This window comes from Micropterus salmoides, unplaced genomic scaffold, assembly GCF_014851395.1.
Source record: "Micropterus salmoides isolate LMB-PRFRI ecotype aquatic unplaced genomic scaffold, ASM1485139v1 Ms_hic_scaffold_11, whole genome shotgun sequence".
NCBI classification, from domain to species: Eukaryota; Metazoa; Chordata; class Actinopteri; order Centrarchiformes; family Centrarchidae; genus Micropterus; species Micropterus salmoides.
Window position 1 is genome coordinate 13675266 of NW_024040152.1, and position 24166 is coordinate 13699431.

General features: G+C 43.3%; 1 protein-coding gene across 4 annotated transcripts in view; it reads right to left on the reverse strand.

Moving 5' to 3' along the window:
• Positions 1-1148: 1148 nt before the first annotated feature.
• cicb (capicua transcriptional repressor b) overlaps positions 1149-24166 on the reverse strand; it is a 37796-nt gene continuing 14778 nt past the window's right edge. Inside the window, exons 3-22 of one of the 4 annotated variants that reach the window (XM_038711039.1) lie at positions 16307-16456; positions 15982-16156; positions 14324-14435; positions 14038-14220; positions 13753-13885; positions 13468-13646; positions 13002-13140; positions 12145-12242; positions 11845-12019; positions 11002-11742; positions 10758-10897; positions 10460-10620; positions 7661-7851; positions 5896-6366; positions 5487-5806; positions 5204-5361; positions 4938-5098; positions 4340-4474; positions 3404-3535; positions 1149-3312 (exon numbers count right to left, since the gene is read on the reverse strand). In XM_038711039.1, coding sequence (XP_038566967.1) covers positions 3023-3312; positions 3404-3535; positions 4340-4474; positions 4938-5098; positions 5204-5361; positions 5487-5806; positions 5896-6366; positions 7661-7851; positions 10460-10620; positions 10758-10897; positions 11002-11742; positions 11845-12019; positions 12145-12242; positions 13002-13140; positions 13468-13646; positions 13753-13885; positions 14038-14220; positions 14324-14435; positions 15982-16156; positions 16307-16456 — 4244 coding nt within the window. In that variant the 3' untranslated portion in view covers positions 1149-3022. Of the gene's footprint in view, positions 3313-3403; positions 3536-4339; positions 4475-4937; positions 5099-5203; positions 5362-5486; positions 5807-5895; positions 6367-7660; positions 7852-10459; positions 10621-10757; positions 10898-11001; positions 12020-12144; positions 12243-13001; positions 13141-13467; positions 13647-13752; positions 13886-14037; positions 14221-14323; positions 14436-15981; positions 16157-16306; positions 16457-24166 lie in introns of all 4 variants that reach the window. The other 3 variants (XM_038711038.1, XM_038711037.1, XM_038711036.1) reach the window with 3 other exon arrangements.

Consider the following 24166-nt stretch of genomic DNA (forward strand, 5'->3'; position numbering starts at 1 on the left):
GTGGCCTGCTGGAGGTCATTCTGCAGGGCTCTGGCAGTGCTCCTCCTGCTCCTCCTTGCACAAAGGCGGAGGTAGCGGTCCTGCTACTGGGTTGTTGCCTTCCTACGGCCTCCTCCATATATCCTGATGTACTGGCCTGTCTCCTGGTAGCGCCTCCATGCTCTGGACACTACGCTGACAGACACAGCAAACCTGTGCCATCCTGGATGAGCTGCACTACCTGAGCCACTTGTGTGGGTTGTAGACTCCGTCTCATGCTACCACTAGAGTGAAAGCACCGCCAGCATTCAAAAGTGACCAAAACATCAGCCAGGAAGCATAGGAACTGAGAAGTGGTCTGTGGTCACCACCTGCAGAACCACTCCTTTATTGGGGGTGTCTTGCTAATTGCCTATAATTTCCACCCATTCCTGCACAACAGCATGTGAAATTGACTGTCAATCCGTGTTGCTTCCTAAGTGGACAGTTTGATTTCACAGGAGCGTGATTGACTTGGAGTTACATTTTGTTGTTTAGTGTTCCCTTTAATTTTTTGAGCAGTGTACTTTACACATTGATGTCGGTTTTTAATGCAGTGCCGCCTAAGGGATCGAAGGTCACGGGCATTCAATGTTGGTTTTCGGCCTTGCCGCTTACGTGCAGAGATTTCTCCAGATTTTCTGAATCTTTTGAAGATATTATGGACCGTAGATGGTAAAATCCCTAAATTCCTTGCAATTGTACATTTAGAAACATTGTTCTTAAACTGTTGGGCCATTTGCTCACGCAGTATTTCACAAAGTGGTGAACCTCAGCCCATCCTTGCTTGTGAAAGACTTGTGGGATGCTCCTTTTATACCCAATCATGACACTCACCTGTTAACGCACCAATTAACCTTTTCACCTGTGGAATGTTCCAAACAGGTGTCTTTCCCAGATTTTTGTTGCCCCTGTCCTAAATTGAATATAGTTTGAAAAGGATTTGCAAATGAATGTATTCTGGTTTTATTTACATTTTACACAACATCCCAACTTCATTGGAATTGGGGTTGTACTGTAACATTTATTTAAAGGGGCTGAACAAAGATCGTGCTTCAATTAGTATGACATTGCTGGACCACTCAGTGTATTGTATCTCTGCTTAAGGAAAAACCCATTTTTCACATTGCCAGCGATAAAGTCACTTTAATTGAACATTTTTTTTTTTTTGCATACTGAAAGATACAGATACAAACTTAAGTTATTCATATAAATTCCTCTCTTTTATACCGGAATAGCCAAACAAGGAAACATAACACAAAAACATTAATAGCCATATTTATTATTGTTTTTTCCATTTCATGTTTTACTTCGGTAATGGGTGTCTTAAAAGTCAACTTATCTTCAATGACAGATTTTTCCTTATCAATAATATAATGAGTCTTCTGACTCTACAGTAATTATTTACAACACAACCAAGTCTTGCACAAAGACACAACCAGTATTAGATCCTACCAGCTCTCTTTGATTCATCACCCTCCCCTCACTTCCCCCAGTTTTCTCTCCCCCTCTCTTAAAAAAGGAGGTCTGGAGAGAGCAATAAAGTGACAAAGGGAGGAAGGAGGGAAGGAAAGAGGTGGAGGAAGGAGATGCATTAAGTGTTGAGGCTAAAGAATCAAACTTCGCAAGGGACAGAGAGGCATACAGGGTCTAAAAACATACGGCTTATTACTGTTGAAAGAATAGAAAGGTCCACGTTGTGTTTGTATTCCTCTTTGAAATTAACAATAAAAATAACTGCACTGCAGGTCCTTGCTGAGGTGAAGAGGCCAGTCAAGGGAAGACTACAATGGAGGAACTGTACAGGTGTAGAGCACCTGCCTACAAATATGCGTGTGTGTGTGTGTGTGTGTGTGTGTGTATATATATATAAAAAAAAAAAAAAAAAAAAAAAAAAAGCCTAGTACAAGACAGCTGGCACAAATGACGTTGATCTGCCAGCAATGACAACATGACTAAGGGCCGGGATTCACTGCAATGATATGAAGAGTAATAATAATATCCATAGGAATAGTACAACAACAAACTGAATATGACAATGTTAAATACAAATCAAAAAATCTATTAAAAAGTTACTAAAACTGCTTGGCAGCAGAGGATTAAGGCCTCATCAGCCTGAGCCTCTAGAACTAAGAGCCAGGATGTGCCTGTTGACTCTGACCCACCTCCTTCCTTCATGGCTAACGAGGCACAGGAATGCTTGGTTCCTACCTACTGGCATGTGCTAGGGTCAATCACGAGAAGGGAGGACTTGGCCAGACAGGTAACTGCAGGAATGATGGCACTGCCAGAAGTCCACTTAACGTTTCAGTTTCATTTTTCAGTCACTCCTGGTAGACCTCCACTGAAGGTCTACATGTGAGCAATAAAATGAAGAAAAAGATCTTTCCAGGTCCGCAGCAATGAGTTCTCTTGTTGAATCAAATCGTTTCCGGCTGTCGAGGGCCCAGCCCCCTAACGTTAGCAGAAACAAGACACAAGCTTACAACGGTTAAGTCTACATGCAGCCTGTTCCTCCGGCAGATATGTGCTGCTTTTACTCCTCTAACCCAATTAAAAACAAATATCAAAACATAATGTCCTCACAACTGCTGAATTTCGCCATCTCAGAATGGGTTAAGCAGGTCTCTTCGTCCTCAACAAGAACCCTTTCTTCTTCAAGACAAATGAATGCAGCTGTACACAATGGTCTGTCTCTCACTGGCATCGATTTCTCAAAGGTGGTTTAATGCAGAGTGCTAATTGGGTGTGTGTTTGTGCATTGGGGGGGTTTAGGTGATAGTTTTTGTGCCACTGGTCTTTTTTTTGGTACAAGGGTCACACAATACAAAAAAAAGGCCCAACATTGCATATAAACGTCTGTCACTCATAGGTTGGCTGCTGAGGGGAAAAAAATCTGACCAGAGGAGAGATGAGAGTGTTGATTTTAAAAACAGTGTGAAAGCATGTAGGGGTTGGAAAGGTGTGACGTCACTGATTGGTCAATCTCACTTGTCAGCATTCCTCATCTAGAAGAGTCCTGTGAATCACGAGGATCCTCTGGGCTCGCCTCTGCCCCCTGCTCCTCTTCTTCATCCTGCAGGTCCCCGCATCCTCTCACAGATCCGTCCCCCGACTGGGAGCCAGAAGGTCCAGGGAGGGGACCACTTGAGTCAGGTATGCCTAAACCAGAGGCATCAGACGGGGTGGCCGTCTGCATAATCTTCTGCCGGACCTCCCTGATCTTCAGCTGCAGACACAACTTGGTGGGAAATATATCGGAGTATCTTGTCTGGAAGGCTGCAGTGGCCTGAGCTGGAAACAGGATAACAGAAAGATTGTGAATGGCTGCAAGTGAAACCTCATGAAAATGTTTCCATATATAGTGTGTATGTTTGTGTCTTACCTGACGGAAAGAAGCCCTGCTCCTGGAATAGCTGCATGACCAATGCTCGCCTCTGGTCCAGTGTTCTTCGCAGGGAGGAGTATGGCACCTTATCAAACTCCATTTCTGTCAGGATGTCTTCTCCGTCTGTGGCTGTGAAAAGGGACAAACAGGTGGAGTGGGTGAGCCATCATTCAAGAAGCTAGTTACAATAATCAACATCTTTGTTTATGTCCCCTTATGTCCCATCATCTTTTTCCAAGCAGGAAAAATACAGCAGTGGCAAAATGTGTCTCCAAGTCAGGGATTCCCATCTGGTTCACATATATTTTATTTTTCTAAACTAGTGCTAACATCAGTTTGACAAAAAGATACTTTTTTTTCCCCTGAAGACAACGCTAATGACTGGACTGTTAACTCTCTGTTTAAACTAGTGTTTCAAAAGGTAAATACAGAACTATTTTTGTTAGCCTACAATTTTTGCCTACAAACTACTACATGCCTAGGCACCTCATCTGATGTTTTTATTGCTGGAAAAAAGAAAAAGGAAAAAAAAGTACAAATACAAAAAAGTTTGCAGAGACTGGATCACCGGTAAGTCACTTGTGGCCTGCAAGTATATGACAGTTTTAATTGTTTCCTGGTTCTTATTGTTTTTACTCTTACTAATATTTCTTTATTTGACCATTAAAAAGTTTTAAAAAGCAACAATAGATACAAGACGTTCTCTTAGGTTTATTCTCACTGAGGTGAGAGTAACCAAAATAAATGTAGGAGGAATTTAGAGATAAATCCTTCAGCAAAATACCTTACACAAAAACAAGAGCTCTGCCTCAATCCAAACCCCTGAACCTACACTTCTGCTGCACACATGACCTATCCGGAACTAAAATATAAAAGACCAGAAGTATAAACTTAGACTATGTCAGTGTCTATGTGCCCTTCCCTGTGCGTTACCTGCTCTGTCAAAGGTAAAGATGTCTCCCTCACACTTGGCGGCACTTTTAGGAGTGTTGGGCTCTGAGCTACAGCTTGAGCGCCGACGACTCTTTCTCTTAGGAGAGACTTGATCGTCAGTGGCGGAGTCCAAATCTAGAAGCACACGGAGGGTAAGAAAATGAAAATAAAAACCACCTTAAAACCTACAACACATTTATTTAATTCACATAAAATCACCCATTTTAAAAGTATCAATTTACTGTACAGCTGTTGCTAAACAAAAAAAAACTACATTGTGTAACATCTATAATTTTGGTCCAGCAGTAATGTTGAATTACAATAATATAACAGCGTGAAATGATAATTATCAGCAGACATCAAATCTCCTTATTTAACAGGATTTGTCGCAAAAAAAATTGTATTGTATCATACAGCTAATGTCAATAAACACCGATGAGATAGTTCATATATGCTTCATATACATTCATACTTTCATAAACAACAACTATCTGCTGTTAGCCAAATGCTTGCACATTCATGACAGTTGCTGCAACTACCCTACATTAGTCTAAAAGCATTAAATCAGAGTATGATAAAATGCTCTTGTGAGTGACACCTGTAGAGTTCTTCCTCTTGCGCCGATAGCTGCCCAGAATGGCGCGGGGTGAAGTGGCCAGACTCTGCAGGGTGGGTGAAGGCAAAACCTCCTCAGGCCGAAACTCTGGCAGCTCGGCAAAGCGCTCCTCAAAATACACCTCTGACAGCACCCTGCCAGACCAACACGCGCACACACACACACACACACACACAATATACAGTATATATACACTGTCCATCAACAATTTCTGCGACGAGAAAGATTCACAAAAGGTTTTAACTCACTTGTCCACAGAGTCAAACGTCTTCTTAAGTGGTGGTGGGCGGGCTTTGACCTTTTTGGGTGTAGGACCATCTTTGTCAGTCTGTGGCGGAGGCAGGGCGGGTTCTGTGGCTGATGGAGGGGGGAGAGGAGAGGAGGGGAGGGACTCCTTCCATCCAGCCTGCACAGAAAGTTCAATTTACGCATTTTAGTCAAAGTCACAGAGATGTTATTTAGTCGACAACAACTAGGTAGTTTTGTCTCACTATGCTAGAGCTGAAAGTCTGTGTGTGACGTTCCTCTCACCTCTTTGGTGGTTGTGCTTTCCCTGTTTCGCGTGTCAGAGGAGTCCGTCGCACTGGAGCCCTCCAGGGGTCTGTCAGTGGATGGCGGCTCTTCAGCAGGATGTGTTGAAGGAGACTCGGGATCAAAGGAGAAATGACTAGTGGCTGCAGCTTCTCTCTCTCTCTCCCTCTCCTTTTCCCTCTCCCGCTCCCTGTCCTTCTCCCTTTCTCTCTCTTTTCCTCGGCCTCCTCCTTCATAGCTGCCCACGGGGATGTTCGCCACCGTTGCCTTCACCTTCTGAGGCGTCCTGAGTGGAAGCTGGGTTAGTTTGGGTGTGCCACCTGTAAACAGAAAGAAAATATAAAAATCAATAAAATAATTCACTACAAATTAAAACCTTGTGAACAAAGTGTTGAATAAAAACAAGTACCAGGTGTTTGGATCTGAAGTGGAGGACTGCAGGGCCTTATGGACACAGCTGCGCCACTGGGAGGTGCCACTGAGCCACTACTGCTGGAGGTCTGCGTCTGCCTCTCCAGCTGCCTGTCCGAATGCGTCAGCAGCTCTGTCTGCCTCTCGGCCTGTCTGTCAGTTTGTCGATCGGCAGGTCTGTCAGGAGGCAGGTGCCTGTCTGCCTGTCTGTCCGGATGGAGCTGAGGATGTGGGTGCGTGATTGCAGTGGCGGTTGCTGTGTGTTTGGAGAGGATGTGGGGGGAGGCGCTGGAAGGGCTGGAGACAGAATAGACCAAGCTGGGGGGCACTGCCGTCATGGAGACCACCCCTGTTGCCATGGTGACGCTAGTTGAAGGAGGGTATATGGCGGTGACTATCTGTCCCCCAGACCCTGAGGCAGGGGCTGAGGGCGATGGAGACTGAGCAGTGGCTAAGATTGGTGGCTGACCTGGATGAAGGAAACACGAGACCCAACAGGCAAAATATTTTAACACTTTCACCTGAATGAATGTCCATATGGCTTCTTTATCTGCAATTTATATAACAAATTCAGTCTTTCTTGTCCTATGAATGTGCTTTTAACATGATGAGAGGTATTTAATTTGTCCTAATGTCAGACTGTTGGCATACTGAAATTGGTCGAAATACAAACTAGTAAGTCCTGACAACAAAAGATTTTGTCAGAACAGATTGGTTGGTATATTCATTCAATCAAGAGACAAGTGTGGATATTGTAGTTCAGGGGTCAGCAATTAAACAAACAAGGTAATACTACGGGCCAGCTGTTTTCTTTGTGTATAACATTTATTTAATGTAAGAATTAATTTAAGGTATAAAACTATTATTATATCTGAGGGCAGGTTTCGTGTTTTGAGGTAAAGCAGCTTATGTCAATACTCATTTGGCAAAAATCATATATGCTAATTTATGTTCTGTGTTGCACTATGAGACTAGAGATGTGATTGATAGGTTATCTACACATAAATGGTTGAATGGAAGTTGTTAACTCAAATCTGTTGGTAAACAGGCTTAAGTCATGGAAGGTAAACTGTTTGAACTCACAGAGTACCTGTTTCATTTACATGACGATTGTATTGATTAAAATATATGATTATGATATTATATTATTTCTCTGTGTCAAACCAGACTGTATGCATACTAAATATGGTCGATTTTTGAGTGTGCTGTTGATGGACATTATTCTCCTACAATGCAATGCACAAAGGAAATGGAGAAGCTGCTCAGAGATGGAAAAAAAATAAATCAATTGCAGATGGTGGTGAAAGATACTGGAAAACAAAAAGATCAGTATTAAATCTTAGGAAAGAATTTCACATTTATGAAGCTGGCAGTGGTATACCAAAACTTGCAGTTTGATTGGTGTCCCACATATTTTATAATTTCCTGTTAGTATACTGTGACAATTTAGTATGCAGTGTATAGTGTATGTTTTTTTCGTTATGTATTCTTTTTCAACATAGCTATAGTGTCTGTGGTTTGCATGCCTCTCTTCGTGTTGGCGCAGTATTAGATGTTCTGATGTCATATTTATTGGGGTTGGCCTTGTATTGTTATCTATAGTAAAAAAACATGTATAAGTATGAATTTGAGTTTTAATGTAGGTGTGTTTAATTCAAAGGTAGATTAAGTAAATATTTGTCAGGGGGCCAAATATTTGTGTCCTATGGGCTCATATAGCTCATTTCATACAGCACATGAATCCAGCTCTGCACAGCACTGACCTGCAATCAGAGGCTGAACCAGAGCCTGTGCAGGTGGTGCGATGGCTGTGAACCCGAGTGTTGCCAGGGGCGAGGGAACATATGCAGATCCAGCCACTGGCAGGCCTTGCTGGGTGGTGGAAGAGCCTGATGTCGTGGAGACCAGAGGCAGAGTGGATGGGACCCCTGGAGTGGACTGGACATAGGTGATCCTGGACGGGAGGTACAGAAAAGGTGATCAGATGAGAGAAATAAAAATAACAAAGAAGGCGGCACATGGAGAGCAAAGAAGGGAAGATTTTTGTAATGGAAAGGTATAGTAGCAGTGACAGAAGGTGTTATGGTATAATGAGCCTGAACAGGAATAAAGGGAACAGAGACATGATTAGGAAAAAAACAGTGCTGCAGTGAGGGTCAGTGGGTGAATGTACATCACAGCGAGCAGCACTGGATGACTAGTGCTGTGCTGTGCTGTGCGCTTGTGTGTGTGCGCATGTGTGTGTGTGTGTGTGTTAGGAGCTGAGAGGTAGTGTGGGGGTGGCAGGCAGAGGCAACTTGGGCCACCAGCAGCATGACTAACGCATCCAGAATAGAGCTGTGCTGTTACAGCTGCACCCCTGCTGGAGTTTTTTGTTTCTTGTATTGTCTGCTTGATATGCTTTAAGAAATCTGGACATCCCTGCTATCAGAAACAATACTTATGTATGGTATCATTTATCCCACCTTAAATATCAGCATGTAACTGGAGTTACTGCAATCCATAAACTGCATGCATTTATTTTTGATAACAGCACCTGTTAAACCCTTTCAGCAAAAGCTTCATGAGTCTGTGTTTTTCATGGAGCTTTTTATCCCACTAATAACTGGAATAAAAGTCCACTCAGAATAAAACTGCCTTATTTAAAATCTTTTTAGGCATAAACGGGCCCATTTGGAATGGTATTACATTCTGTCTGAAATGGTTGAATAAACCTTTTATTATCTGTCCAAAGGGGGGAAATTGTCATGTAAACAGTTAGTCTGATTACAATCTATTTTTGGAGGTAAGTTTCCAATTTATTTAAGTCCAAAACATTCGCAAGGGAATTATCTTTACACACACAGTTTTAGTGAGATTCAGAATCACTCCAAGTCCCATGAGTGGCTGCTGTCTCCCATTAATAACTGCAACTACTAGTGTATTCTAAAAAAAAAAAAAAAAACGTTGCTTCAATAGAAAGCACAACAGAAAAACAATAAAGTGCTGGTCTACCTTTTCAAATACCCCTTTTCTAAATATTTATTCTGGAGCATGTACACAGAACATGTAGGCAGATATCCATTTTTTTTCTGAAGCACTATGTGAATCATTTCATGGATGTCAGTCAGATTAATATCACACAGAAAAAAAATATTTTGCTCATGTAACTATGACGTATAGACAAACTGGCAATAATGAAACCACTACTGTGATCAACAGTAAGCCAGGGTAGGGTGTAATAGAGTGAGGCTGGCATATGTTCACAAATAAATGGGTGAGTCAAGCTTTACTGGCACATAATTTGTTTACAGCCCCTTTCAGACATCAGATCTGCAACATCGTTGGGCTCATCTATCGGTTAAAGAAATTGCTTTTGGGCTTTCAAACACAGATCTCCGATTATAGAACGTTCCAAGCTGGCTCAATCCCGGAGAGAACTGCAATGCCCAGCATTAAGGAAACCCTAAAATCCTTTTTTCCCCCTCCACGACACAGGACAGGACAACGAGTTTGAAAATAATGTCATCAAGGAATAAGGGCCTTCATACAGGCCCCGTGATGAAAACTAAAATATATTTTGCTAGCTCTGGAAGGAGGCTCGCTCCTGCTTTAGTAACCCCACTGGTCATAAATTTATCAAACTAGACAAACTTACACACATTTAACACAAGGTAACAGCACCCAAGCTCCTCCAGTTACGTTTGTAGTAAGAAAAAAAAGATATTTAAGTTACGTTTTGGCTCTCAACTAATTTCTCATTTTGCTCACACGGCGTTTAATTTGTAGGTAAAACATTTTGCTAGAGGTTCTATCCACAGCTCGACTGACAGAAGCTTAAAATTTAGTTCAAACTGGCTAGTAATCTGTTCAATGAGATCAACTGCTCCCTGCAATGCTACAGAAAAAAAAAAAATCCTCAATGAAAAAAACATAATTCTCACCTGAAATGAAAAGAGAACATCTCTTCCTACCTTAAAACTGGCTCATGTACAGTATTAGATTTGGAAAAGGCTACACTATAAAGACTTGTTGCGCATAAGAACTTATAATTGGGCGTCACTCAAAATGTAGCTATCTTAAGAAGGTGGCACAAGTCACGCATTTAGATCATGACAATTAGCATCCTGAATGCATTAATGTGAATGCACTGTATTTAGACATCCAGCCAGGTGGATGCCAGAATGACCTTTATGAAAAAAAAAAGAACACTTGCAAACGTGATAGCAACATGTTCAACTGAAAGTACGTTTTTTAAGCCTTCTTTCAACAGCAGGTGGGTTGGTTCAGTCTCACGAAAATAAAAAGAGTGGCAATTACTGAAACACATTTCACTGTCAATTTAGAATAACTGTTGTGACTGAAAACTAATCTGCACTCTTTGTTTCGTTTGTTATGGTGTACTAAAGTGGTGAGTTTACCACTTCAGTAAAATCAAAATTGAAATTGTTATTTGACATATTATCTATTGTCTGCGTATACATCATGCCAGATGGTGTTAAGTCAGCAGTAAATGTGTTGTTGGGGTGTTGGGGTGTTGTTGCAGGTTCAATACAGGATCCAATTCAATTGTTATTTCCTACCTGGTAGGTGCTGGTGGCAGTAGTACAGCCTGGGAGGGGACTGATCCTGGAGCCACCACTGCTGCTGTGCCCACTGTTACAGGGAAGGGGCTGGAAGGGTGGACTGCTCCACCCTGAGGCAGCTGGGACTGGACCACAGGCATGGGAGCAATCTGGATGATCTGGAGAGGAATGAAAAGAGGAGGCCATAAAAAAGGAATACAATAAAGTTGTAAGCTAATGATTTGTTTTTAAACTTAGTGTTACTAACAAAATGGGCACAATGTATAAAGTGTTCATGTCAGTGTCTCTCACTGACCTTGCTTCCGGTCTGAGCTCCGTTCTGGACAGGAAGAGGTGGAGCCACAATGGGAAACTGCTGGGTAGGGGCTGGCGCAGTCCGTACAGTTGCCATGGGAACAAGCATTTTACCCTGCAGCACTGGAGACTGTGTTTGCACTGAAGCAAAGACAGAAAAAGATGGAGAATAGGTATTTTATTTGGAGTCACCACAGAATAATAGCTGAATGTACCTAAAGCCTTGTCATGACTGCTGTTCTCACCTCTAGTTCCCGGGCTGACCACTCCCACCGCTGAGCTAGACGTATAGCCTGTCAGTGAACCTGTACCCTGCTGCTTTCCATTTGCCAGGGACACATGTGTGGGTGTAGCTGTAGGCAAGTTGAAGATACTGGTTGGCTGGCTGAGTTGCTGAGGTGGACTCTTGGGGTGGGTGTTGGCGGGTAGGGTGGGCAGGATGTACTGAACTTGTGTGATGGCCTTACCCCCGGGGGCTGCTAGGGAAGAGGCGGGAAGGAACTGGGGCTGAAGCAGGGGCAGAGGCAGGGGCCCATTGGTTTGGCTATGTGGTACTGAAACAGCGGCAGAGGGAAGCACCTGATGCTGGGAGGGCTGAGTCTGGTGGGAGGGAGTGATGAGCTGTACAGCAGGTTGAGCAGACAGAGCCCCTCCTAACACCAAATTAGTCACTACACCACCTGGGCCCACACCTACAGGATTAGGTGAAGATGAAGAGTAGTACCCACCCCCTGTGGCAGCAGCCCCACCTCCTGATCCTGAACCAATTAGAAGTTGTGGCTGCTGATGGGGAGTCAGGGACTTCCTTTCTGGTGGATGCGGGCTGGATGATGTGTCTCCCTCTCTGGGCTTGCTGGCGATGGGGAGCGGTGTGCTGATAACAGGACGCATTACATTGGTCACCACCGTAGAAGCCACCCTTACAGCGCCAATGCCCAGAAGTGGGTTCGCACCCAGTGAACCTACTGATGAGGACGGAGGCCCTCCTGCTGGAGAAGTAGAGATGACTGACTGGCCTAAAGAGAGAGAAAGAGACTGCTGCACTCCTCCTCCTCCTCCTCCCCCCTCCCCCCCAAATGTGTCCTTACCCTCTCCCTTTCCTCTTTCCTTTCTCTTGTGGTCTGAATACCCTCCCCCTCCTGATCTCCCCTCATCATAATGCTTGCTGGTGGGGTAAGAGGACAGTGAGACACTCCTGCCATGAGGGGTATGGTGTGAGGAAGATGATAATGCAGAGGAGCAAATGACTGGAGCAAAAACTCTCTGAAAAGACAGACAGACACAGAACATTATTTTAAGAAAACATGGAGGGTAAATACTTGACAACTCACTCTATATAAAGATACACTGAAAAGTCCAGGAAAAACATGATTGTTCAAGCCGGTTACCTTCTGATCAATTTCGTCTCCAGAACCGTTCTCACTATCGCTGTCAGTCACTCGCTCCTTACACTTGAGGTCTATGGAACTGTTAGGATAAGGGTCCTCTGTGGAGAAGAGAAATACACTACAGCTACATGTGACATTCCTTGCAATTTATAATTGAATCAAGTCAGGGTGTTCTCAGTGTCAAAACATGGTCATAAATTGGACACAATTTACCCACTTTATGATCTATATTAAGAAGTAGGGGCAAAGTAGTGCAGGGAATAAATAAAACCACATAAAAAAAAGACTATGACAGAGTAACACGAGGGCATTGCTGCAGACATTACTTCAGATTGAAAACCTTATTCTACCTACATGCAGCTGCTGGAAATTTACAAAGTGGGTCAGTGACATAGGAATGTGTCTACTAACACATTAATTAATTTCTTTGAATCTAACAAGGGATGCACTGATCCAATACCGATATCGGCCCAATACTGACTCAAATAGCTGGATCGGGTATTAGTGACAAGGGAGCTGATCTATAGTGCTGATCTATTCAATTTTAATTACACAATGTGTCAGGAGTGTACCGGTAGACCCGAACATTTTGCTAGGAGAGCTAACACAACATTTTGTTTCACAAAGTTAGGAAGAAATGCTTAAATCAAGCCTAATGTTGCCTTCCACATAAAAGAATGATTCCCAGTCTCCTCCTCACAGCGAGGGATATAGCTTATTAATTGTACAATGGTATCGGATCAGCGTTATGCATCAAGCCCAGGTGTTGGTATCAGTACTGAGACTGAAAAAGTTGGATTGGTGCATCCCTGAATCTAACATTTGTTTTCATGAGTAGAGCAGGTCTGATTTCTCACCGATGACATCATCATCTCCCTCCTCCTCACAAATGACCATGCGCTCCTCATCACTGGTCATGTCCTCGCTGACCCCCCGCTGGGACTGTGACAGGGGTGGTGCATGACTAGAAAACTGACTGCCACTATCCCCACACATCTGAAAAAATAAAGCAAGAGACCATGAATCAGAGATGCTTTTGAATCATGTCAGAATGGCTGTGATTTCTCATTAGTGTGTTTTTTGTCTTGTGTTTCAACTGTCTTTTGTGTATTTTAGTGTGCGAGATACCCTTATATCACAGAAAAATACTAGTATGGTCATAACTGTCACACGGTTAAAAGACATAGAAAACAATACTCATTTGGCACAGAAAACAATTTCTGTTGAAGTGAGTCCATTTGCAAACAAACTAGATTTGTTTTTCCAGCAATTTATGCTAACAATATCAACTCTCCGGGTCTATGAGCTGTGCTCCTCTCTTACCTGTGCCAGTTCTGCCAGGGCCTGTGTATTACCCCTGTCACTACGCTCCAGGGTGTGCATGGCACTTTGAGAAAAGGCTCGAGGACGGGTTAGCTGGCCAACAAGGCCTTCTCCTGTACCCCTTTCAGACACACCAACAAGACCTGGACCAGACACCTTCAACTCCACAGAATGGGGTTCTATCAAGGGGCAAAAAGAGGACTGTTAAAGACCTGCAGATCATAAGGATACTGTAAATGACAAATGTTACCAAAATACATGTTGTGAGAGCTAAGTGAAACCAACCTGTGGACTCAGACATGCTCCTTTCTCTGATGTCTTTGCCCCCGGGTACCCCACGGCCTTCAGAGCTGGACTTCTTCCTGTCTTTGTTGCACCACTTCCAGTCCGGGTGGGCCTTAAAGTGGGCCTCTTTTACCTGGGAACAGGAGAAGGGAAAATAAGGAGGGAGTAAGTGAAAAGGAAGACAAAAACATAGTATATGTACTATAGGTTAGCACAGAAGCATTTAGTTGTCACAGTTCTTGAATTTTATATGTTTGTTTTTTTGTCTGAAAATGCATTGTGTACCTGGAAGGCCAAATCATGGTACTTTTGTTTCTCCTTAGGTCCTAGAGCATACCACCATTCCCCAAGAATCTTGCTCACTGTCCTGTTGTCCTGGTTTGGGTGCCGCTGGTGCACCAATGCTCGATGGCGCTTACTGAAAATCATAAATGCATTCATTGGTCGCCGGATGTGGTCCTTCTCCCTCTGAAAGAGTGACCAAGAAAGACAGAGACATATTACATTACATATTTTAGTAAAAGTAACATTGACATTTTTGATGTTCTGGTGGGAGGAGTGAAAAGACTACCTTTCCAGGGCTGTTCTTATCTCCATCTTTGGGCAGCGCACTGAGGGACTGAGTGCGCCTCTTTACTGGGGATGTAGAGATGGGCTGCTCAGGTACAACTCCTGGGAGGAAGCTGCAATGAGACAACAAACAGGCCTCTGTTTTTAATCTTCACTAGATATTCTCACATGCTGGCTTACACCTAAGCACCACTTTCTTTTTACCTCTTTCAGAGGTATTGCACATGTAAATGTGTTCTTTAAGCCGTAAACCAAATTCTATGACTTTACTGTGATGAAACACTTCAACGCTGGTGTTAATATTGACATTTCTTATCAAAATGATAAAAATCTGCATTTCGAGGGTTGAAAATGGCACAACATCTGTTTAAAATCTGTTTAAAATCATCCTGAGCCTTGCACGACCAATGCTGACACAGAGTCAACCGTTTTATATCATGAAGTTTATATAAAAATAGAATGTAAACGCACTCTAATCAGAGGAGGTCAGCCTACCTCCTCCAGCCAACTGACACTCCCCCACAGACACGCACTCAGAGGACTTCCTGTGTTTCCAGCGCAGACACAGAGGCTGACAGCAGCTGCCGATGGTTGGTTAGCTCTCACTACCAGCTCGATATGGGTGTTCCTGCTACACTGAGCAGTGGTCAGTCTGTCACACTGTCGGTAAGTGACTCTGGTCGGTGTCTCCTTACCTCCCACGTCATATACTATGTAGCCAAGAGGCCACACCCCTACAGTGGTTGTCCTGTGCAGTGCTCTGCTGCATCCATAGACCGTATATAAGAAGCGGACATAGTCATCAGGACGTAACCCGTTGGTTTGTGGAGTGCCGTTTTGAAACCTCAAGTTTGGCTGATAAGGCGCCGTCATGTTGAGTTTTTGCAACCAGCAGCACCGGACGTAACCATATTTGTAAAAGAAGGTGGAGTATTAGGAACGTGTTTACTGAGGTAAAAAAATTCAGGTGAGAAGTAGGGTCATTTTACCATTATTTCTAATGGAACCGGACTTCTTTTTGCAACCAGAAGTGTCATCCTGACCATTCAATAGAATGCAGGTTTAAGGGACTTTTGCGTCAGCTTCGCGTCTCAGACCGGAAGCTTCCCACTTGGCTGCATCTTTAAAATGTGTTGGGATGGGAGGAGCTAGCAAAATTTGGGTGTGTAGATTAATATTTTATCTTTAATATTTAAAATAAAGAAGATATGTTATACTTTGTAACTGGTTTTATTTATCTTACAGCTACAAGTCTATGTCGATGTAGACACAGCACAAGTAGTTCATCTCCTATGAGATACACCAGTAGATTCAGCAGATAGCTCATCCATTTCAATTGCTGACAGCCTGGCCACTGCCTTTCATATAGTGATAGAGCCCAGAGATGGAATGCTTTTGTTCCCATCTGCTTTGTTCTGGCATTGAGCTCTTCTGCCCAAATTAGTGCGAGGATACAGAAAATATCACACTCCCTTACGGTATGTGTGGGTACACTGTACCACACACAATATTACCGTGAAGGCTGACTTGGCCCAACACATAACCACTGTTATATTCGGACACTGATAATGGTATATGTGCAGTGTGCATCTTGATGTGTTCGTGTAACCTAAAAGCTTTACGCATAAAATCACTATAAAACAAACAAACTGCACTTACGGGTCATCCACGTCACTCTCTGTCTCACTGTCAGGCCTCTCCCTCTCTGCTTCTCCCTTCTCCTTCTCTGGATGCGGCTCATCAGAAGAGGGGGGAGGCCGGGACAGGGGACCTCTCTCTACAGTGGGAGGTGCCTCTGCAGGCTCCTGTGACAGCGATGCCACCCCATGACACTCTGAGGAAGAACAATAAAGAGATGCATCCTTGTTTGGGACAAAGTCAAAAATATATAAATGGTATTCAAAATAGTATTAAAATCCAAGAAAATGACATGACACTGCTGATTTTCTACAGCCCTTAGGTCAGGCATAAATGTTTTCAGTACCTGTCTTCATACTGGCTGCTTGAGGGTGGTTGACTGGGTGCTGGCCCTCTCCTGGCTGAGAAGAAGCATCTGATTGGGTGGGTGCCAGGAAAGGGACCAAAGAATGCCAGGGGAAGACTGGAACTGACCGGGGTTCTACATTGGTCCACACTGCAGAGGAAAACAGCATTGTTTATTACTACCAGCCAACGCAGTCATCCACAACTTCATAATTTGTCTGTGAGGATTCTCAGCCATCGAGGTCATAGTTATCCAAGAAAGGTTAAATCAAGGGCAGTGGGACTTGGTTGAAGATACTGGAAGACGTTTCCAGTATCTTCAACCAAGTCCAGTTGCCCTTGATCATTTCAGAACTGAAGAAGCCTCTTGGATTGCCCTTGAATTAACCTTCCTTGGAGAACTTTATTATAAGCTTTCCTGCTCCGATATCACATTCAGAAGAACGAGGCGTTGTTACATTCAGATTACCAAGATGCTATTTCCTTATTTGGGGAACCAGGGCCCTCAGTGTAATACTCCCACCAGAAATGCATTCCTACTCCAATCACCAACACTAATCATGTCTTAAAAATTGTTTGCAATGTTACCACACATCTTTTGTATTAGTCTGGAGTGATATAACCACAAATAAATAGACTAAAATCAGTGATAGACTAGAGCCCACAGCTTTGAGACTAGTCCCTTTGGATGCACAGCACTAGTGGCTTTCATTTTAGCCATCTAATAAGGGCTTGGTTAACATCTGGGACACTAGGGGAATGCAATTAACTACTTCATATCAGTATATCAGAACTACAGAGAATATCAGTACTGCCACAGTAGCACACCCCCTGCCACTTAACTGGTTAAATCACTCCAACAACAGCAGATGTACAAAAGGACTCTCTGTTCTCAATAACAGGCTGGATGGAGAACAGAAGCTGGTACACTCTGAACCATCTTAAAGGAATAAGGGCCTGTACAAGTCATATGATCTTCATGTCCATTATTGAAAATAATCTCTTAAGAAGGATGCTTCCCCAAAAAACTTTCAAGTAACAAAATCTGTCCCCTATAAACCTTAAAAATAGATTATTAATTCAACAATTAGGGATTGCATCATGCTAAAACTAAACAATAATGACATACTGCTGTATGTATAAAGATAGTAGACAGTAAGGTAAGTGACATGGACTAACCAAACATGCTTAGTCCTTGGCGGAGATACTGAGGATTCTCTGATGAGAACATGGTTGGATGAAATCCTTGATGTTTCTCCAAAAAAGAATAATGATTTGTCCTTTAAAAATCGCTCTTCTACAGCGCACAGAGATCCAGGTACGGAAACATCTCTAATCCAAAATCTCTAGCTGATGTTGCCGGGAAGCTCACAGATGAGGGCAAGTGCTCAATGGTATCTGTATCCGTTTCATCCCTACAGGTTGCAGTCATCATTCACAATAACTGCTGCATCGTCAACCTGCATCATGAGGATTTTAAGATTTAGCATAGAGAGGTATACTTCTTGCGAGTAAAGATGAAATATGTCTATCAAATAGAGTCCATCTCTCGTTATCGCAGAATGCCGCAATCTCGCACACGTAACAATCAAACATCAGTGGACAAAATGGACGATAAACGATGACAATAAAACACAAAACTTAAGTTAAATATGTAAGGATGCAACAGTGTATAGACCACCCACTGAAACGATGATTATGATCGAAGGCAAGGTTCCTCCTCCCTTTGGTCTAATTACCCCCGATGCCCTCTCTCTCTGTTTGTTTACATTACTAAAGCAGCTTGGCCATGAAGGGGTTAACAAGGCCTCGGGTCCATCCACGGCCTGGATTAAGACATCTGCCCGGACAGTGCGCAGTCTTTCTGGGCCATGACAAACCTTGCTCTGTGCTACAATACAGCTGCAGACAGGTGAAATCGGTTGGTATTAAGAAGCACATAAAGCTCCAGAGTAAATCGCCTAAAGGGCTGATGGAAGAAGGCGCAGTATCGATCTGGCGAAGCAACGCTGCAACAAGCAACTTGGGGCGATACAAGCTGAGGGGATTCGTGTACTTTTAACTTGAGAGAAAGGCTTCGCGTCCAAGCGTGCGCCGTTTACTTAAATACTGACTTTAATACTTGCCGATTCATTTAATAAAGCACAGAGACGCTAATTTAGCTGTCTCTTGCAACAACCGGAGCCTCAAGTGCACCACTCCAAACTGGACCAACCTCTCGGGAACGCCCCTGGTCGTGCACCCGCCGCACAGACAGAGGCAAAAGAAACGCGCTTGTTCTCATGTCTCAACTACAAATGCGTATTCATACGTATTGGATCCAAAAATAATCCAGCGAGGACTGTTTGACAAGTGCATTACACCAAATACCAAGTTGTTTTTCCGTTACCTGCCCCCAGAATTGTAACTATGCACCTGTCTTAACTTGACAATTTAGTTAACGCCACCAAAAATCACATAAAATAGGACAGCGACCAACTTGGGTTTATCCGTATTTACTACGCACAAGCAGATGTCATTGACTCTAAATCTGGTGCATTCATCCATCACCCAGTTCTTAAAAGCCCGCTATCCATCAGCTTGATTATCATGAAAGCTACCACACACTATCCTCTCTAGAACCCAAGTAGTTCAGCTGGTCCCTGTACAGTCTCTAATTTACCAGCTCCTATCCTACCTGGCCAATCTGGCCACAGACCTGACGTTAGCTAGCAGCTGATGAGTCTACAACACAGCGACAAAAAGCGACCACGGTGAGGACTCCTGGCTCTAGGCAGCGAGGAGAAAACTGAGATGAATCGCAGTTTATGTTGTATTTTTCTATCTCCTCCTCAAGGCAGCGAGGAGCGAGTAGCTGGTTGTAGATGCCCCAACGCTGGACCCGGACCCGGACCCGGACCCGACGAGGGGGGGGGGGTAGCTTTACAAGAAGCGATACAGTGCGTTAGGTTAAAGCCATCGGTGAGGTCCGTCCGTCTGCAGCAGGTTAGCTAGCCACTTCGTGCGGACGACATCGGGGCGCACACCGTCCACTTCGTTTAATACTTGGTGTTACGAGTGTTGTTTTGGTCCAGAAAAGTCCTCGTATCGTATCTCCACATCACCCAGCCCGAGTTTACTGCCTTATTTTTGTCTCGTCGTCTCTCACGCTAGCCTTGGCCCTTTCTTTCTCTTTCCCTCCCTCTTCCTCTTGTTGTAAACTAGGCTGCTTACCCCCCCTGTATTCGCCCCCCCCTCCCCTACTCGTCCTGTCAACCTCGCCCAGCCTTGTCCCGCCTCCATCGGCGAATTCCTCTCGGCTATTGGCCAAGGCAGCCAACTGTCATCTGCCCGCCGCGAACCCTGATTGGTCAGAGTGTGCGCTGGAATGCCAGTCATATGCAAATTTTATCCCGGCTTTACGACCATTGGCTCTTGTTACCACAGAAACTTAACTTATCTTGACTATACAACACCAATACTTAAAAAAAGTAATGAAGTTCTCTTATATTTATATAGGACCAGTATCGTGCTTTAAAACATTCATCAAAAATGTGTATTTTTCTGTTTTTCAGTAAGCCCACCCCCAGGCTCGTGTCATTGGTGCAGGTTTCGTAGTAAACCATGACTGATGCGTGAAACTAGGAATCAAAAGCAGACACTCAGATGTAGGCCAACCAATGGCTTAACAGAAGTTAGACAAGATCCCTCCTTCCTACAAATACTCTGCTAGCACCGTTTTACTACCCATGAAGACCATCCGATGCAGGAAGGCGCCAGTGAGCTCTTTAGTGTTTACTTTCCACATTGATTTTGGTCTTTCTATGCATTCTGCACAGGTCATGGATGTTGATGAGGGCTCTGAGCAGGGTCAAGATGACAATGCACAGTCACTGAACCTATATGAGCATGCAGTGTAATTCAGTGTGCTATTTGAATGTTTTTTGTCCAAAGGTGTTACATGCAAACACAATTGCTGACTGTATTATAAATCAGCAATATTCACTTGTGAGAGGGATTGTAAGCCCTTTCTCTGGTAATGCTACACCTTCGCTTTTAGGAATGCAGCGAACAGTGGAGAGGCAAGTGATGCAATTTTCCACCATGAAAAAGCCCTTTTAAATCCCCAAACATTTTTCCATCTCTCCATAATGCAAATAAATATGCCTCCTCCAGACAGAATTTGAAATGTTCTGATGCAACACTCACAGGGAGAGAGAGAGAAAATGAGAGAGAAGGAGAGAATTGAAAACAGGAGAGTAGGGGTGGTTAGAAAGAGAGGGAAAATGGGTGGAACGGGCTAAGAGTGGAGAGGACCAGAGGGTAAAAATAGACTAAGAGTCATTTTCAGCAGGAGAGGCAGGGAGGGATGGAGGAGGAGGGTGGGTGGGTGGAGAAAAAACAACTTGTGAAAACAGAACTTCTCTAAAGGGAGGAAGGGCATAGGGGGCTGATATGGGGGAGACAAAAGGAAAGCATTTAAAGATACCTAAAGTATATTATTTAGGTATAACTCAGCAAACAGACAAACAGGAAGAGGATTTGTGCGCATGATGTGGTTTCCCGTCATACTGTATGAGTCAAGAAGTCATGCTCAGCTTAGCCCCTCTATCCATAAGACAAATACAATACTGGGAGGGACTTAATTACCACTACCAGCCAGTCATCTCATCAGGAGCTTGGAAAGTGACCAATAAGGTTCTGAGAGCCACTGGCAGCCACTGTCCTCAGTAGTAAAAATAGTTAACCCTCTCAGTCCTGGGTTACACTTTTCTAATAATAAAACGCTGAATAATCTAAAGTTTGATCTATACAACTATACACGACTGGAAAAAAGAGAAATAATAGTCTAACATCTCAAACAAAAACAAGCCTTTTTTGCAATATGCCTAAACTCCACCTTAATTTAACTCTCAAGTGTCTTTATATTCTCAGTCCATTGGCTTCAGTACAGCATCTTGAGTCATGTAAAAATACGGGGTGTCTGTACTTCTATTAAGCCTGGGCGTTTCCAGAACTTCAACTAATAGGCATAAGGAGACAGAGAGAGTAAGAGATTAAGGCTTATCATCTGCACTGAGCTCTCAACAAGTTGATCCAGTGAACACAGTGTGTTAAGTGAAGGGAGTTGGACAGTTTGGCTGTGTGAGTGAAAGGAAAAGAGGGTGAAAGAGGGCAGGGTGGAGATGAAGGATTACTGCGGCTTCTCATTGGTTACAACCCTGGGTAAACATTACAAGCTCTTAGTAATGAACTACATCTGACCAATTATTATAATTATATTATAATATAATATAAATATTATAATTATGACTAGTTTTTCCTGGTTTGAATATGACCGAATTCTGTACTGATTAGCAACAAAATACTGCAAAAGTATTTTTGTAAAAGTACTGTCACTTCAGAGACAACTTCGAGTATAACACAACAGCTATTTGAGCACAAAAAGATGTACATTTAAGATAAGAAAATCTGTTGACTGCACATATTGAGGGGTGGGGAGGTAGGCATGAGATGCTGATGGGAAAGCACAAAATTCAGAGCTTAGTCATAAAATAGATAAGCGGTAAGAGAGAAGGTGTGAAAAAAACAGCAGAAGAGAAATTCCCCCTTCAGTAGTGCTTAACTATCTCTCCCTGCTGCCGTGCTGGCAGTGCAATAACTGTGTAGGTGTTCAGCAGCTTTCATTGGCGGTCTCCTCTTACAGACATCATGCTTCTAATGTGCGTATGTAATCATATCTCTACCCCCCCACCCCCCCAATTACATCTGTCAAACGCCACGTGACCTCACACAAGGAACTTTTCCTCCTCCTCTTTACCTATGCTGGCACCATGCAGGCGGCGCACCGCCTTCGCTCACTCTCCCATCCCATCTCTCTCATCCCTTAATTCATCTTCCACCCCTGTGCTCTGTGTCTCTCCCTCCCACAACCCACCATTTGCTCTGTCCAATTATAACTCGATCCACCAGTCCTTTGCAGTTACCATGGCAACAGCTATGTTCGGCGCAGGTCCTCGTGTCGCCCGTGGTCACCAGTCTGCCACTGACCATCACCAACTATTGCATCAGAATAAAGTTAACAGTCATTTTCACATGGCTCATGGACGCCCACAGGGATGGCTTTGTGGGATGCAAACAGGAGATTAACAGTTAAATTAAAAAAACAACTGCGACTCCTTATTTCATTCAAAGGGATCAGTAAGTATTGAGAAAAATAAAATGACTATTGCTGGGAACTGAATAGATCTCATCACCCACAAAACGCACTTTACACTCTGTGTCTCCTCCCAACAGCGAATAATTGGCACTGGGAAAAATACATGAAAAGCAAACTTCAGACCAGTGCTTGGAGATCTAGATCGCTCTATCCACTGTGTGAAGGAACTTGTAATGTGTGTGTTTGGCCATCTGGGGGCACTACTAGCCTGCAGATAAATGGCTGACAGACGGGCAGCAAAAAGAAAAGCAGTGCAAAGACTGTGGAGCTAGAGATGCAATGAAAAGAGAGGAGGAGAGTGGGATGAAGGAGAGAAATTCCTAAACTAAGTTAAAACTCCTCTCATTCCAAACTTCGAGATGTGAGGAACACATGAAAACTGTGATCTCCCTAGAACAGTGAATGTGGGTTCAACTAAAATCCCGAAGAAGCAGTACCAAATCTGACAATCGGTCTAACTTTGCGTGCATGCAGTCAAAGTCTTGGAGCCACCTCAGACTAAGGAGTCCCACTGCACCAGTGCATTTTGAGAATCTCCCCAAAGTATGCTTCGCCCAGTAGGAAATAGGATTATTGTTGCACATGACTTTTGTGGTAAGTCTTGAGGGCTTCACATGTTCTTTGGTGCCAGTCTAGATTGCTGTGTGATCCAGATGTGGTTGTTGCCATGGCCAGGGAGGATATGCAGGGTTTTAAGCATTACGTAAAGCAGGGGTGGGAGGGAGTGGGGATGTTATTCCCGGGTATCCGTATCCGGGTAGACCAGGATGAAGAGAACGAAGTGGAGAGGAGGAGAAGGGAAGCCACTGCAATGCGATCGAGCAAAGGGTTAAAACAAATGTGTCATAATTTTTTAGAAAGAAAAATAAAAAGTGAGATGGAGGAAAGCGAGGCGCGAGGAGAAAAAGACGTATCCTAGTGCAAAATAACTGTGCGAAAAAGTGTATTCACGTGTACTGAAGGGAGTGTGACATGTTTACTTAGTGTTGCACAAACTGCGTGTGCGTGTGAGCGACAGAGATAGAGAATTATGCACACTTTATAATATACAAAGGCCATATTGTAATTTTACTTTCAATCATTTGTAACTGTGGAATATTGACATTTGAGTCATACTGAAACACATATCTCAAACAACATATCTCTGAACGCGTTCATTTAGGATGCTAAAAGGGCAAAGAAAGATTTTCTGTTCAAGAAACAATAATGCTTATAATAATTATGCTCACAGACATAATCATGCAGCACATTATGTGAGATGCTGAACAGTTTCCCTACGTGGTCATACAGAGAATGCTGGTGTTTCTGTCAAAAACGGGATTTCGATACAAGCGAACAAACACACACAAACACTCATTTAAGACCTTTACAGCAGCACAGTCTTCTAGGTCCTCTTTATAAAAAGGACACCATACACACTGTCCTCACTGACTTGAGAGTTAGACTGATCAAAGCTGCGGCTCAAGAATGCTAAAATAAATGTATTATCTAAATAAATGTTTATAATAAGGGTTTTCAAAATGACAGAAAGCAGTGATAGCTGTAGACATGCCTGTTGTAAATATGAGTGTGTAAAAGGATATTTGACCTGGAACACTTCAGTCACTGCTTAAATAATTTACAGGAAATCCTCTGTTTATTCAGGATCGTTTCTGTTTTCAG